General features: G+C 36.9%; 1 protein-coding gene across 1 annotated transcript; it reads left to right on the top strand.

Annotated features, from left to right (window-relative positions):
• The first annotated feature begins 12 nt into the window (after positions 1 to 12).
• Positions 13 to 14851, top strand: LOC127853468 (synergin gamma-like). Its single transcript, XM_052388020.1, has 16 exons — positions 13 to 108; positions 1270 to 1416; positions 2444 to 2526; positions 3207 to 3427; positions 3676 to 3945; positions 5976 to 6167; positions 6523 to 6664; positions 7485 to 7647; positions 8014 to 8600; positions 8899 to 9014; positions 9723 to 11414; positions 11763 to 11842; positions 13012 to 13174; positions 13550 to 13606; positions 13725 to 13816; positions 14223 to 14851. Exons 2-16 carry the CDS (start codon positions 1285 to 1287, stop codon positions 14418 to 14420), a joined length of 4188 nt encoding a protein of 1395 aa, XP_052243980.1. The 5' UTR covers positions 13 to 108; positions 1270 to 1284; the 3' UTR covers positions 14421 to 14851.
• Positions 14852 to 15392: the final 541 nt, after the last annotated feature.

The following is a 15392-nucleotide window of genomic DNA, read 5'->3' as shown; positions in this document are numbered from 1 at the left end:
CCGCAATTATCTGTCAAAACAACTGGCGACAACACCCATAACAATGTGCTCTATATTATTAGTAGGATAATTATATTATTTCGATAACATTCCATTGTGATTAATCAGGTAAACTTAATGTAGATAAATACATTGTTTAACCTTAGTAATCACAACCTGTTTAAATTCATTACAAGACGTCGAAATTCGTTCCTTTTACACTCGCACCAATATGATTAGTGTTTTTTGAGCTAAAGATTTATGAATCCTGTCATGCAACGTTACCGAAGTTTGAATTCATTTTTTTTATCTGTGAACATATTTGTATTTAAAGTAATGTTCAAGCTGTTTTACTGAAATTTCAAGTTGTCACTACACGGAAATCAGCATATGGTGTGTACAGTGTAGACTGTAGTAATTACTAGTATTGATTAACCTGAGTTCCAAAGTCTAATGCCTTAAACATTTTCAATATTGAAATCAAAATTCATTAAACAACCAGAAAAATATTTGAAACCTGAATATTGTTTTTCCTCATAAATTTTACATAAATTGATGGCAGATTGATAGCAGATTCTGTTAACAACTGCTCCAGAATATATTGTATAAATAAATGTGTTCCTTTATACCATGTTATAAATATGTGTAGTGATTTAAGGTCCTTTCCAACAGCCTTGCTGTTGAGCTAGCTTTTCAGCGACGTGCTAAGAGTGTCTGACTTCCACTCTGGATCCCCCATCAGAGCTCCGTATTTTTACAATAATGGCAACGAGGCAAACACAAACTGTAATTCAGAACGTGGGTGTGAGCTGAAAAGCTAGCTCAACAGCAAGGTTGTTGGAAGTGACCTTAAATCACTACATTCTGCTCCCTCTTAATGTTTCATGGCCAGACATGCCCGCTACAGCATGTCACATTGACACTTTGCTTAAGTGTCGACCGCTTCACAAGCCATTAGACAGCTCACACCCACATTCTGAATTACAGTTTGTGTTTGCCTCGTTGCCATTATTGTAAAAATACGGAGCTCCAATGGGGGATCGAACCCACGACCACCGGAGTGGAAGTCAGACACTAACCACGTCGCTGAAAAGCTAGCTCTACAGCAAGGGTGTTGGAAGTGACCTTAAATCACTACATAGGTTAATGCTTTTGAGAAGACAATTGTGTTAATTCATTGTATGTTCATATTTAGACTATATTGCCTATTCACAAATCACTGAGCATGTTAGATATACCTGGTAAGTAACTGATTGAAGCTGTTGAATTGTTCTTTTTTTGTATTTGTAGGGTAACACTTGAACAATGAACCCCAATATGCGGCAACCTGGATTTCCACCCCAGGGACACATGCCCATGAACAGTCATGGTATGATGATGTCGCACACAAACATGATTTCATCACAGATGCCATCCCAATCGTTCATGGGAAATCCTGTAAGAACTGTGAACTGTGATACATATTAGAAAAATAGTTGGTTCTGACAAGAAATGTTTTTAAGAATACATTGTTAGAAGTGATGTTAAAGAACCCTGTGTTTTTTCCTATTTGAATATGTTTTAATATTTTGTTTGTAAGCTCCTAGCTCAAAATGTTAGATTTTTTTACCTCCACAAAAATGGTTGATTATCTGTGTCATCATAAAAATCACAATTAAACATCTTCTTTGCATCTTTGAAGGAGTGGGATAAAGCAATTATTATTTAGAAGCATTACTTGTGTTTTCATTAGGCATATCTGGAATAATTGTTTTTCTTTCTGGTTAATAAAGTATCTAAATACTTAATTAATGTAACAAAGGCAATGAGTATTAAAGAGTTGCTTGAAATGTCTGACATAACAATTTAAAAATTATTTTATTAAACCTTATTTACAATCTTGAAAAATAAAATATATATCTTACAAATAAAGTATGAAAGTGAAAGTTAGAAACTTGGTTTCATTGTTTGCTTTTAACTACCTATACTATGGCTTGATTGGTCATTGTTGGCTCAGGTACTACTTACATGTACCCTGTTTACTCTTAAGTATACTTTCATTTACCCCAGGTACGGTAAATATACTAAAACATATCCGGACGGTTATTTGAACGCTAAATCGGTTGTTGTCAGCTATTTATTTATAATTAATTATGTTCACCTTTATGTAAATTTTCTGTTAAATGGCCTCTATATTATCGAAACTCGTACTCAAAAAGCATGTTTATGCAGTTTTTTTTAAAGAGAAGTTTGTTTAAGATAAACGTTAGTGCGTTTTACGACATCGGATTTTGGACGGGAATACAAGTCGGGTACAGTCTAATATCAACCGGGTACGTTTAAGTATATTTTCCGTACCCGGGGTGCATGTAAGTATACTTTAAAGTACTGGGGGTACATGTACGTAGTACCAGAGCCGACAATGACCAATTGAGCTATACTCTGTAGATTATAGTTAATAGCTAATGTCATGTTTACCATTCAGCAGGTGGCAGGAGTGCGAATGCCTCCAATGGCAGCCCCACCACCGTATAACCAGGCCGTATCACAGAGTGCGCAAAACTATGTGTAGGTTAAATATCTCATTCTTTTTGTCTTATACATTTAGTGATCATACTTAAGCAAAGACAGTAGTGATAAAATATTTTGGGTTAGAAACTTTCATTTTGACCTCCATTTCCCATGTTTGTTTTTTAAATACTGCGTAAATAGAGAATATATTGAGTTTTATCAGAAAAGCCAGCCTCCACCCACTTAATGGGCAATGGTCCTGCTAACTGATATCTCTGCATATTTATCAACATGAAGGTACTTTCAGTTGACAAACACAACCACTTGGTGGGCTCAAAAGTATTCCAACAAACGTAATATCAATATGAACAACACTTTTCAAAGGGATATTTTGAGGATGATTTAATGCTTTTGGTATTGACGTGTGGGGCTATTGATTAAAGTACATGTATGCATGCTTATGGCCTATCATTAGTGGTCATGATACCAAAAAGCTGTGTACCTGAAGAAACAAGTCTTTTAAAATGTGTGTGCTTACATTTGTTGGTTGTAAAATTGAGGTAGGGCAGGGTTTCAGTGGAGTTTGTTAAAATAGGTACTTGATCATACTCATTCATAGGATATGTTGCAATTTAATGATCATTATTTTGTATTCTAAAATTTAGCTTTAATCATATTTCCAATTGTGCTAAGGTAGCGCCTGTATGTAAACGTTGCTGCGCTTGTTGTTCATAAAGGCGGCCCCAGGTGCCTGGTGCAGTTAGAGCTCCCAGTCAGGTCAACCATGGTCGACCCAAGCCACCCACAGAAAAAGAGAAATACTTCCTTCAACAGCAAGCCAAACTCAAGCAGTTTGGGAAGAGCAGCGGCACCAGGAGTTCTCTGGATCCTGCACAACTGGTGGATTCTGTGTTTGGGCCTAGTCCAAGTACCAAGTCAGCGACACCTAGGCAGCAGGGTGGGTTTTTGTCAATTAAATGCAGTTATGAAGCCAATTATTACTGGTACAGATTACTTTTTTCTCTTATGACTGTTTTTGGGGAGTTACAATGATACTTTTTGTTTTGAATATGGGTTCAAATTTAGTGCTAAAAAAACTTTTTTATTTTTTCTGTTAAGAAATACTTTCTTTTGCAATGTCTGTTTTTTTCTGTTGTTTTTCTAAACAACTGACTTTTTTTATTAATAATATATAACACATTTTAGCACCAGCACCAGTAAACAGTTCTTCATTGGTCAGTGAAGATGATGGGTTTGGTGACTTTCTGGGAGGAACCACTTCCTCGATAGCTATTGATCTCTCGGTGAATCTTGCCCTTGGTCACCTTGGTAGCATAGTCCAGAGTACTACCGCTGTGGTAGGGTCGGCAGGGGTTTCTCATGCTTCCTCAGCCCCTCAGACTAACACGCCAGCAAGTGTCGGACACACCTTATCCAACAACACTACTAGTCCAACGAACAAGACACCTCCCAAAGGTTTGATACAAATATTCTTCTGAATACCTACATACGTTTATACATTCAAATTAGACCTATACAGTTTGAGCTTGATTGTAACAAATAAAATTAGGGAAATTGAAACGCTGTTAAGTTACTTGCCTGGGTCAAACCAGTACTTGTTGTCTTTGTTTGGGATCTTAGGATCTTGGGATCGTATGAGGTTGTTGGGTAGCTATTTAATATATAAAAAGCATGATGACGTCTTTTAATTTTTATGTGTACCTTTTTTTTTAAATCATCCTATTGAAAAAAGAGAACAGACAGAAAAAAAGTAACTTGAATAAAGATGATTATATGGTAGATGTTTTGAAATAAGTTTTCCCATTTTGTTTGGCAAAGGGAAATCTTTGGCAACCTTAACAGCATAGTAGTGCATTATTATTCGATATTTGTTCAAGCATTTTTTTTCACAAGGCAGATAAGTAACCAGCTATTAACATATTGCAATAAACGAAGAAGTGGCAGGTACAGTCGAAACCTGATAGCTCCAACTAACATATTGCAATAAACGAAGAAGTGGCAGGTACAGTCGAAACCTGATAGCTCCAACTAACATATTGCAATAAACGAAGAAGTGGCAGGTACAGTCGAAACCTGATAGCTCCAACTAACATATTGCAATAAATGAAGAAGTGGCAGGTACAGTCGAAACCTGATAGCTCCAACTAACATATTGCAATAAATGAAGAAGTGGCAGGTACAGTCAAAACCTGATAGCTCGAACTTGCAGCGTCCAACAACATAAATTTTAACCATGCAGAGTTCGAGCTTACCGATTCATAATATACTTACTATCATGAATCTACAATAGATTTGCATGTCCATTTTAAGAGTTGTCATATTGCCTAAACTAAGCCCTTCTTTCTACTTTCCAATTTATTATAACAAAAAATGTACTTTATATTTTTTATTAATATATAATTTAAAACAGCTACAGATACAATCAAACAAATATCATATAATAAATGTATATTATTATATCAGCACGCAGCACATTTTCAGGAAACATCACCAAAAAACAAAACATGTATAAGCACTATAAACTTATCGCTGAAATATTTAACAGCACTACATGTATTTATTAATTCCATTTTTGTTATGACATGATGTCAGTCTGATTTTTGTTTATGACTTGTCATTTAGATACAAAGGTTTCTATTACATTAAGTTGACATTGAACATGCTGTTTCAGCCATAATAATGCTGTATCTACATAAAGGCCAGATTTTAAACAAAATAACATCCATTACTCAATCAATAAATGATCAAGTCCATGCATGTTTGCAATATGGTGTGCCTTTAATCAAACTTTCTTATGGATTAACAGCTTTATGCCACTCGAAGCGTGTTCGTGCCCAACGAACAAAAGAACGTGTGAAAATTGTGGCAACGGCTAAAAAATAACAGTTTGAGCCATTAAATGATTAGACCCTCCCAAATTCGATCCATCCGACAGAAATTGATATGAATATTTAACAATAAAAAATCTGTGCTTCGAGACGAGTTCCAGCCAACAGAAAACTTTAGCAAGCGAGTTCCAGCCATCAGGTTTTGACTGTATTAAGCATTTGTCTTTTGCACGAGTTGTTCTTTTCTGAAAACTGAATTGGAGACAGGGTTTATGCATCACTTTATTTCTGCAGAACCAATAGTACTATGATCCATGGCCATCTGTGTGTCATAAAAACAGTGTGAATCTCATATTTAGTCTTACCATATAATATTGACCAATGACTATGAACAATTCTCTGGGATAACCAATCGTAATGCGTGTGTATTAAGTTTCATCCCAGGTTAGCCTGTGAAATGCGCACAGGCTTATCATAGACTACTCTTCCGCTTAAAGATTTTTTTTTCAAGTAAGTCTTTTCTAAAGGACATCCAATTCTTGGCGGAAGGGTTTTCCATAATTAGTCTGTGCGGACTTCACAAGCCATTTTGGAATGACACTTTATGCACATACATAACACATTTTTCCCCTGATTATCTGGTGGCATGCCTTGCAGATATAAAGGAGATGATGCTGGAAAGTTGTGACCTCAGTGCACCGGCGCGCACCCAGGGCTTTGTGAAGCGTACCCTCAAGGAGATTGACCCCACTGTGTTGCCCCACACTGGTCCCCATGTCCACCACGCCAGCAGCAATGCACGCACCTGGAATGATAGCGAGGAACTCACGCAGCTTTTCTCCTCAGAGGGTAACTAAGGATCATTCTCTTGTTCACTTGACTTGCTAGACTGTGTATTCAACAAGGCTTATTTCAGTGGAGATATACATGTATGAAAAAAAAAGAAACAACATCTATTTAATAAAGACAAAATACTCCATTAAACAATAGGGCAAATAAATTGTTGTATAAAAATGCACAAACATTCTTTAAGGGCATAGACAATATCTTTCACTTAAATGTTCTTTTATTTGATATCTTCTGTGTTCAGTATTGAAGTAAATATGTGACAACTTTTAGTTAATGTGCTATCTAGTTCAAATGCTTTTCGTTATTGGAGGTAAAACAATATTTGTTTTGACAAAAGTGTAGTGATCATTTATAGAAATAAAGCAAACCCATGCTGCCAAGAAGGTGGTGAAGGGGCAGACAGCGCGACAACGAAGGCTGAGTAAGCCGCCAGCATGGCTAACAGACACACACTACCAGCATCCCATCTACAGACAGGTGCTAGAGGCATGCCTCGTGTGAGTAAAACATGTGGCCAGCTCTAATTTCTGTTGGTTGTTAACCCTTTCCCCCTCAGAAGCAAAGTGAAAATGGCTATGTGCAAACAGCATAAAACCAGAACAGCCTGCGAGTAACTCAGGTTTTATGCTGTTTGCTGCTCATCAGTATCTAAGGGTTGGAAATGAAGCCTTTAAAATTTGAATCAAGTAAGAAAGGTCTTTAATTAAATGTAACTTTCTAAGGGACTATAAACACGGCAAAATACGTATATAAGTGGTAGAGCGTTAAACACAGAGTGAAGTTATAAAAAAAATTCTACTGCTTTACATAAAATGTTTGAATTAATTGTACTTGCTTCCTGACCTCTTCTCAGTTCTGTGGTAACCTGAACATAGGCATGTTAAGCACTAGACAATATTTGACATCAAGAAGATTGAATTTGATAGAATATCTCATCTACTCATTTTATTCAGGATTGTTCAGCTGGATTATTATTGTTTGGGACATACAATCTTAACCCTCCACTTTCCATCATTTGAACATGAAGTTTCCATGTTATAAACCTCTCTGCATTCATAAGTGACTATTCCCTTAACATCTTACTCACCATTCATAAATGACCTAGTGTTCCTTTATATGTCAAAAACATAAACTTCTCTGTAGTTAGCATAATATGTATATCAGTATTCCCTAAAGTTAAGTAACTCTCATAACCGTTGCTAGACACAAGAAGATGAGCATACTTCATTCCTTTATTTCAAGTCCCACAACAATAATTCAATAGTCAAAATTTACCACCTGTTCCCCAACCTACAACTCTCCCCATACCATTTACAGGGATGGGAAGGTGAACACTGAGCGTTTATACCCAATTCTGATGCTGAGCGGCCTACAGAAAGATGTCCTGGGTCGACTGTGGTCCCTCTGTAACATGGCCAGCCCCGGGCAGCTCACCCTGCTCGAACTCACACAGCTGCTGGCAGTCATTGCCCTTACGCAGGTGACAGGGGGATGTGTTCGGTTGGGCTGGTGTTTATCTACATGAATTTTTTTTAATTCATTGTTAAAAATACGTTGGGTTTACTTGCAGACAAATTTAATGTTCTGAATTGAAAATAATTTTGGTTTACTTGCTAATTGAGTCTTGATAAAAAACTTCCGATTTACATAATGAAATTAAAAATCGATTATTAAAAATACATTTTTATCATATTTTGATATGTTAATTCTTTTGTGAGAGTCCTCTTAAATCATAACAAAATCAAATGAATAAAAAAGAATCAAAATGAAAACAAATAAGTCAAAAGTATTTAAGGAGCATGTTTATATTGTACATTTTCCTGTAAAATTTGTTTGGAAATTTTAGAAAAACTACCTAGTAGAGACAGTGGAAGTGTTGAACCACATTCCTCAGTGTCCTGTACCAGTACTGCATCCTTCTGGTTCCCAGTTCACTGCTGCAACTCAAAGTGTGCCAGAAACCAGTGATGTATGCCAGCCTGGCCCTCAGGGAACCATTGCACCACAAAGTGGGTCTTCAGTGGGAACAAGCCAGATTAATCATGTAACAGGTTATGGCAATAACCCAAGTTTGATTGGATCTGGTAGTTTTTACTCTTCTGTGCCAGGGCTTGACACAAGTCTAAGTTCTTCAGTGGTATTTCAATTGCCAGCCCAGCCATTTGCAGGCTTATCAACAGGAATCCCCTCTGGCTTTCATTCCAACATGTCTGGATCATCTCCAGCTACCCTGTCCGTCACTCAGCTACCGTCAGGTGGTGTTAACCAGAAAGTTAGCAGTCTGGTCAACAACGATGTTGATGACGATGATGACTTTGCTGATTTTCAAGCTGCGGTCCCTACAGTAACCTCCACTGCACGTCCTGCGACATCCTCTTATGTAGCAGTCCAGACCCCAGCCTCCGTGCTGCAAGCTCAAAAATCACAAGCTAGGTTAGCAGTTTGTAAATGCAATTAAAGTATATTTATGCTCTTAAAAACATTAGATGGGAATCTAAATACTATGGTGTTCAATCTTCTTTACTTGAGAAGTAATTTATTTTCAGTTATATCCGTTTCTTTATTTTCTTTTTTTTTCCAGCTGATTCCCTTTGGATGTTTGATGTGGTACTATTTTCTCTCCCATGTTGAAGTCATATAGACTGGTGATTGCCTGACTGGTTTGATTACTTTGAGCGACAGTATGCACTGTTTGATCTGTAATTTCTCAGTTGAAAATTCTGTATTTCAGTGCTTCATCAGGCATGTTACCAAGCAAGAATTCCCCAGTGACCACAGACCTGACAGGCCCTAGAAGCCATGGCTCCACAGTAGAAAGCTTCTTTGGCAGTGATGATTCCTCAGAAAGTAAGGCTAAACTACAATTGATAGAAACTGTATGTTGGTTGTTTTTACAAACACTATGTATACTGTATTCTTTATTTCAAAGTTGCACTTTTGGAAAACTGGGCTCAATGCACGTGCTTAAAGTGTCGTCATAGATTAGACTATCTATTACCATAAAAGCAGAACTTTACGCACATTCATTAAGCACTGTTTTTTCAGAGCAAGGCTAAAATATTTCAGTAATCTCCATGTTTTTTTTTAAAGATTGTTGGTAGCTTTTAAAGGTATTAGCAAAATTAAACCAGCTGTTTAAAAGGAAAATTATTTTATTAAAACATGAAAGGATTACAAAATCCATACAATTTTAAAGTTCGGCAACAGGTACGGGGCTTTTCATCTGGAAATTGGGAAGAGGCCCTAGCCTTTCAAATTGGGAATTTCATGCATGATAACTGCTCATTTTGGGAAGACCGTGTTTTTTTAAGTTTTTGAAACAGGGTCTTATTCATTGTGCAGAAGTATTAAAAGACACATTGTGGTGCATTCTTAATGATTATAAGAGCTCATTGCTTTCAATTTGGGAGATGTCCAATATGTCTTATTTTTTACAATTTGGAAAATTCGTCTATCAATTTTGGGAAAAATGACCTTATTTTTGATTGTATAATATAAGGGTGAACAGCCCTGAGGTATGCAGTGACTTGAAATGGCTATGTCTGGTTATTTCAGCTGCCAGTCCAGATGATGACTATTTTGATGGGTACCGGTCAGCAGACAGCAAGCCCTCCGACAGCACCTTCAGTACGGACCAATCAGACACGGACGACTTCAAGAACTTTGACAATTACCTCGATGAATTCCAGCAGAGGAAAGATGTGCGGGACATCGACAGTCCTTTACATCGCCCCATCTCAAGGTCAACAGTCAAACCAGCTCCACCACCTGCTAGTGTGACTAATGTGACACCGCCAAAGATTGCAATGGTACCCTTGCCAGTTAAAGTAAGTTTGGGAAAGTTTCAGTCTGGTTCCCAGATCATTGGCGCAAGCAGTCCAAATGTAATGCCCACAGAGCACAAAGCTGCAGCAGACAACATAGATGAGTTTGCTGATTATCATTCTGCCCCTGCCATCCCATCAGATCTTAAGTTGAAACAAAAGTCAGTTTCTGCAAATGACCTGATTGGTGATGAAGATAAGTATGCGGCTCTGAGAAGCCTGGAGTTTGCTGCTGAAGTTCCAGCAACAACAGGTTCAGTTCTTACTGAGACAGGTGGTGACAATGCTGATGATGATTGGGCAGATTTTGAGGCCAGTGCTCAGCCTAGCTCTGTTTCAAAAAGTGGAGTATTGAGTTTAGACAATGTAGACCTACTGTTTCAATCTTCTGACATTATTGTTAGTGGAAGCAGTGTGCCCGCCATTTTGAGTATTCAAAATATTGCTCCCTCTTTTGTTGGTGTAACAGACAATGAAAAAGATGATGATGGTGATTGGGCAGATTTCCAAGACTTTAGTGCAGGTGGAAATATGTCAGCAGAAAATCCAAAAGCCGCTGTAACAGCACCTAATATGGGTCTTGTCAGTGTAAAGAATGACTCCTTGAAGCCTGATGAGATTTTGGGACTTTTCAAAATGAAGTCTGACCCTCCTTCAGCTGTAAAGAGTAGAGATGATGAATTTGTGCCAGAAATAAAAGTAAATAGTCAGAAACCAACTTCTGCATTTAAAGATCATTTGCATGGCATACCTAAATCGAATAGCACTCCAAATAGTTTCGGAATGGATACTGCTTCTATTTTAAAAGAGAAATACGATGAAAATACATGTAGCCCGCCTCCTGTGGATAACTTTGTGGATGAAGAGCATGATGAATATTCAAGGGGATTTGATTTTGATGATTTTGTGAGACCAAAGACCCCTGAGAAGAAGAAAGTGTATGGGATATACGGTGTTAACCCCTGCTTTGTGGTGGAGGGACATAAGAAGAGTGAGGAGCTTACTAAGAGCAAATCGGCTGACAATGTGACAAGTAAATCTAATGAACCCAGCTTACATAACGACTCAGATAACGACAGTGATAGTGTTGCATCCAAGGATCTGGACATGTTCAAAGGAAAGCTGGGAGTGATACGAAGTGCTGAGGACTCAAGCTCTGTTGCAAGCTTGGATTTTGTGATAAACAAGACCATACAACATGTGAAAGATGAAGATGCCCATTCACAGTCTAGCAGCGATTTTAATTCGTTTGATGGAGGACTGGAGATGCACATTCCGGAGTCGAAATCAATGGACAGTCTGGACTTCAAGAGGGATGAGAGTGACGGGCAGGACAGTGGCAGTTTGAACTGGGACTCGGCTCAGAAAGATCAGTTCAATACCAGAACTGAAGACACAAAAAGACTCCATGAAATCCACACAGGTAAACTAATGGTATTCTTTTATAAAGCAGTGTCGTGAAGTGCTCTAAATATGAAATTTTTTATAATTAAAAAACACATTTATTTCAAAGAAATAAGTGTTCATAAAAGGCAGTGCTGGTAAATATAAATATTTGCTGTTTGAGGTAATTAAGATGTTTAAGAAATACATGTATGTATGTGAACTGAAATCAAATAAATTATGATAATGTATACAATTGTATGATAAACTTATATTGGTTATTATGTATGAAGAGATGATTATCTTCCCTTTGTGTAAAGGATTATCATTTTGTGATAAACTGTATTATATTGTCCCAGCTGTTCATCTGCTGGTATGTGTATTTCAGTTGATGATGAAGCAGCCTTGTACAGTGGTGTACCTGTACTAGGAGACAGATACAGCGCAATCATGGCATCAGAACACACTGTACGTCTTTGTATAGTAATCTTTTGTATGATATTTGCTGTATTTTTAAGGAACTTTGATAGTATTATAAAAAATCTTAAAAGATATGTTTGAAATAGTGAAGACCTTTATTTTTAAATCCAGGCCATGCGTTCACAAAATGATTTTTGCAATCGAAAATCGATTTTAACTGACAGCGATTTTCATTTTTGCCTATCAACTAACATGGAAATCCATTTTCAATGACAAGCAAAATCGATTTTCGATTGCAATTTTTTTTTGTGAACATGGGGCCTGGTTTCAGTTTTAGTGGATACAATACATATGCGCTATTGTTTGACGCAGGTTTCAGTTTAAGTTGGTACAATACATATGAGCTTTTGCTTGATGCATGTTTCAGTTTTAGTGGGTACAATACATATGAGCTATTGTTTGATGCATGTTTCAGTTTTAGTGGGTACAATACATAATTATGAGCTATTGTTTGATGCAGATTGTAGAGTAAATTGACACAACTCCAGTATTTTTTGAATGCACAAAGAAAGACCGGCAGTTGGCAAGTAGTAAATTTCATTTTACTTGTATGTTCCACATTCTCTCAATTTATTAAGAGCCAAAGGAAGAACAAAAATATGTTATTTGGAAATTCATGCACAGAGGTTCTCCCGAATGGGTAATTTATACACATAAATGTATACATTAGGCAAATTTTATGAAAGAAATGTATATATTACTAAAACTTGGTATATTACATTACCATTGTGTGGTCTGTTACCAGAGGTTGTTACCATAGTTGCTATTACAAGCTATGTCCACTGTTTTTTTACAATAATATTTTTTTGGATTGTTACCATGGTTACCATTCTGTGGTTTGTAACCAGCAGTTGTTAACATAGTTACCACTCTGTGGTCTGTCACCATACATGTAGGTTGTTCACATGGTTCCCATTCTGTGGTCTCAAAATAAGGTCTGTTGCCATTGGTTATAACCTTGGTCAACATACTGTGATTGGTCACCAAGTCAATGATCATGGTTACCATTCTTTAATTTTTCATCATGGGTTTATTTCATTCTGTGGTCTGTCACCTTGGTTGTTTCAAGGGTTACCAAGACATAGGTCCGTCAACAGATTTGTTTCAATGGCTACCATTCTGTGGACTTTCTTATATGTTGTTACCATGGAAACCAGTATTGTTGCCAGGCGAGTGACAAGCCATGTGTGGAGTGGGGGCGGTGTCTGGAGAGCTGTTTACAGATGATCCAGCAGGCCAACGCAGTCTTTCACGCCATCAGCAGCCCTGACGTGTGTGCAGAGGTCATACAGTCCCAGCAGGGATCACAGTACATTGAAGGTAACACTGATAGAAATTAACTGGAATAAGCGTTTGTTTTGGTGTATTATTGTTGTTTAAGGTAAATTTCTATTTAAAAGCATTTTCTATCGTACTAAAACATATCTCATTTTCTGCAGTTGCATTTTGTCTTTGCTTCCAAAAAACATTAGTTTTAATGCGTTTCAAAATGGCATTTTTTGTATGTTAGTTATTTCGTGAAAAATCATGTTCTTCACTTAAAATTATTTGTTTGTATTTTTTTAGGCTTTAAGACGTGTTATGTAGTAAAATAAATTGGATGTTAATCATATTTCTATCACAATTTAGGAATAATTCTTTGATGAAAAGCTTAATTACTGTTATACAATTTGTATACACATTTTTCTGTTTCAGGGGTTATTGAAATATACAGAGTGGTTTGCAAAATCTCCCATTCTATGAATAAAACAGGTAAATGCCTTTCTATTGCAAATGCATTGTGTTTAATTAAATAACTTTCAACTAGATATGTTTTTTACAGTGATTCCACTAATCTTTGTGCATATTTGAGATGTTTTCTTGTTGCCAGGTATTATCAGTGACACATTGTTAAGGGCACTGAAGGAGATAGACCTGGCATGGAACAATTTGACTGCCTTTCTGGTTGGAGGATCTGTCATGGTATGTCACAGTGGATTGCATGTTCTTATACCTATATGGATGAACTGATAGCATAAGATTTAAAATTAAAAAGCTATACAATCTTCATGTACGGTTTGTTAAAATATATGAAAAACTGAACTAGTTTGTATTTTATTTGTTTGTTTGTCAGTTGGGTATTGAAGTTAACATTTGTGTTAATTTTTGTTTAGCTTAAGCCCATGGTGAGAGTTCTTCTAGATTGCCTAGTGTCCTTACCTTTTAATAGCTTTCATGAGACTTTCTTTTACATATTAAAAAAGAACTGCCAGATTTTCACAAACTAGATCAATAATTACTACAGGGTACCATCTGCAAAATTGTTCTTATCATCCTAGAACACAATCCTTGTAATAAACTTGAAATCCTAATGATTTGATTGTTTCAGCCGGAGAGCTCCAGTCTGGACTTCAGTGATTGGTTTGACAAGCCGGCTCCCTGCGGACTTTGTCTGCTAAGTGTGGAAAAGACTGCTAACGGGAAACCAGCTAAGCTGCTTTATGGGAGGAACCAGTACCACACTTCCTGTGCCAACTTCTGGATCAATTGTGTTGACTCGTGCCTGCCTGCACTGGAGATTCCATAACTACTTTGATAACAAGCACATGTCAAACATAGACCAATCTTGGATGTAATTATGGAACATTCATTTGAGATGAAGAAGAACTAAAATAAACCACATATCCTAAAACTTCACCATTTCAAATCACAGCAACAACCTTAAGACTAATTTGCATGTAAAGTTTAGCATTTAAATAAGGAATTCTCCTAAAGGTGGGAAAGTTATTTCCTAAAAAGAACTGTGGTAGCTTTTATGCATTCAAACTGCATGGATCTTCGAAAGATTACCTATTTTTTTTGTTTTTGTATGCCCCAGTCTCACATTTGTTTTCTATTGTCTGTATGAGATGAACCCAAAATGACACATTTAATTTAAAATCAATGAGCCTTGTACTGAGAAAACTGGGCTTAATGCATCTGCGTAAAGTGTCATCCCAGATTAGCCTGTGCAGTCCACACAGGAGGGGACTTTTGGTTTGCGCTATGTCTGTCCGTAAGTCTGTCACACTTTTCCTTATCCTGCGATAACTTTAAAAGTTCTTCATATTTTTTCATGAAACTTGAAACATGGACAGATGGCAATTTGGAGATTATGCACGTCATTTCATTTTGTTCTTAGGTCAAGAATTCTGGTTGCTATGACAATAAATAGACTAGAAATACTGCTGAAAATGGTTGATCCTGCACACTTTTCTGAGTCCTGCAATAACTTTAAAAGTTCTTCATACTTTTCATTAAACTTGAAACATGGATAGATGGCAATATGGACATTATGCACAATATTTCATTTTCTTCCTACGTCAAAAATTCTGGTTGCTTTGGCAACAAATATATATACAAAAATCTGACAATGGTGGAGCCGGTAGGGGACATACATTGCTTGGCAATAGTCTTGTTTATTTTGCAACTGCTTGTTGAAGCCTGAAACCACCACCCAGCCTCAAAGTGGATGGCATTTAGTATGTAGTTGATCATACATATGGACTTCATATGTCTA

This window comes from Dreissena polymorpha, chromosome 1 (genome assembly GCF_020536995.1).
Source record: "Dreissena polymorpha isolate Duluth1 chromosome 1, UMN_Dpol_1.0, whole genome shotgun sequence".
NCBI lineage: Eukaryota > Metazoa > Mollusca > Bivalvia > Myida > Dreissenidae > Dreissena > Dreissena polymorpha.
Note: the sequence above shows the minus strand (reverse complement) of the source record. Positions and strands in the feature narration are given on the sequence as shown.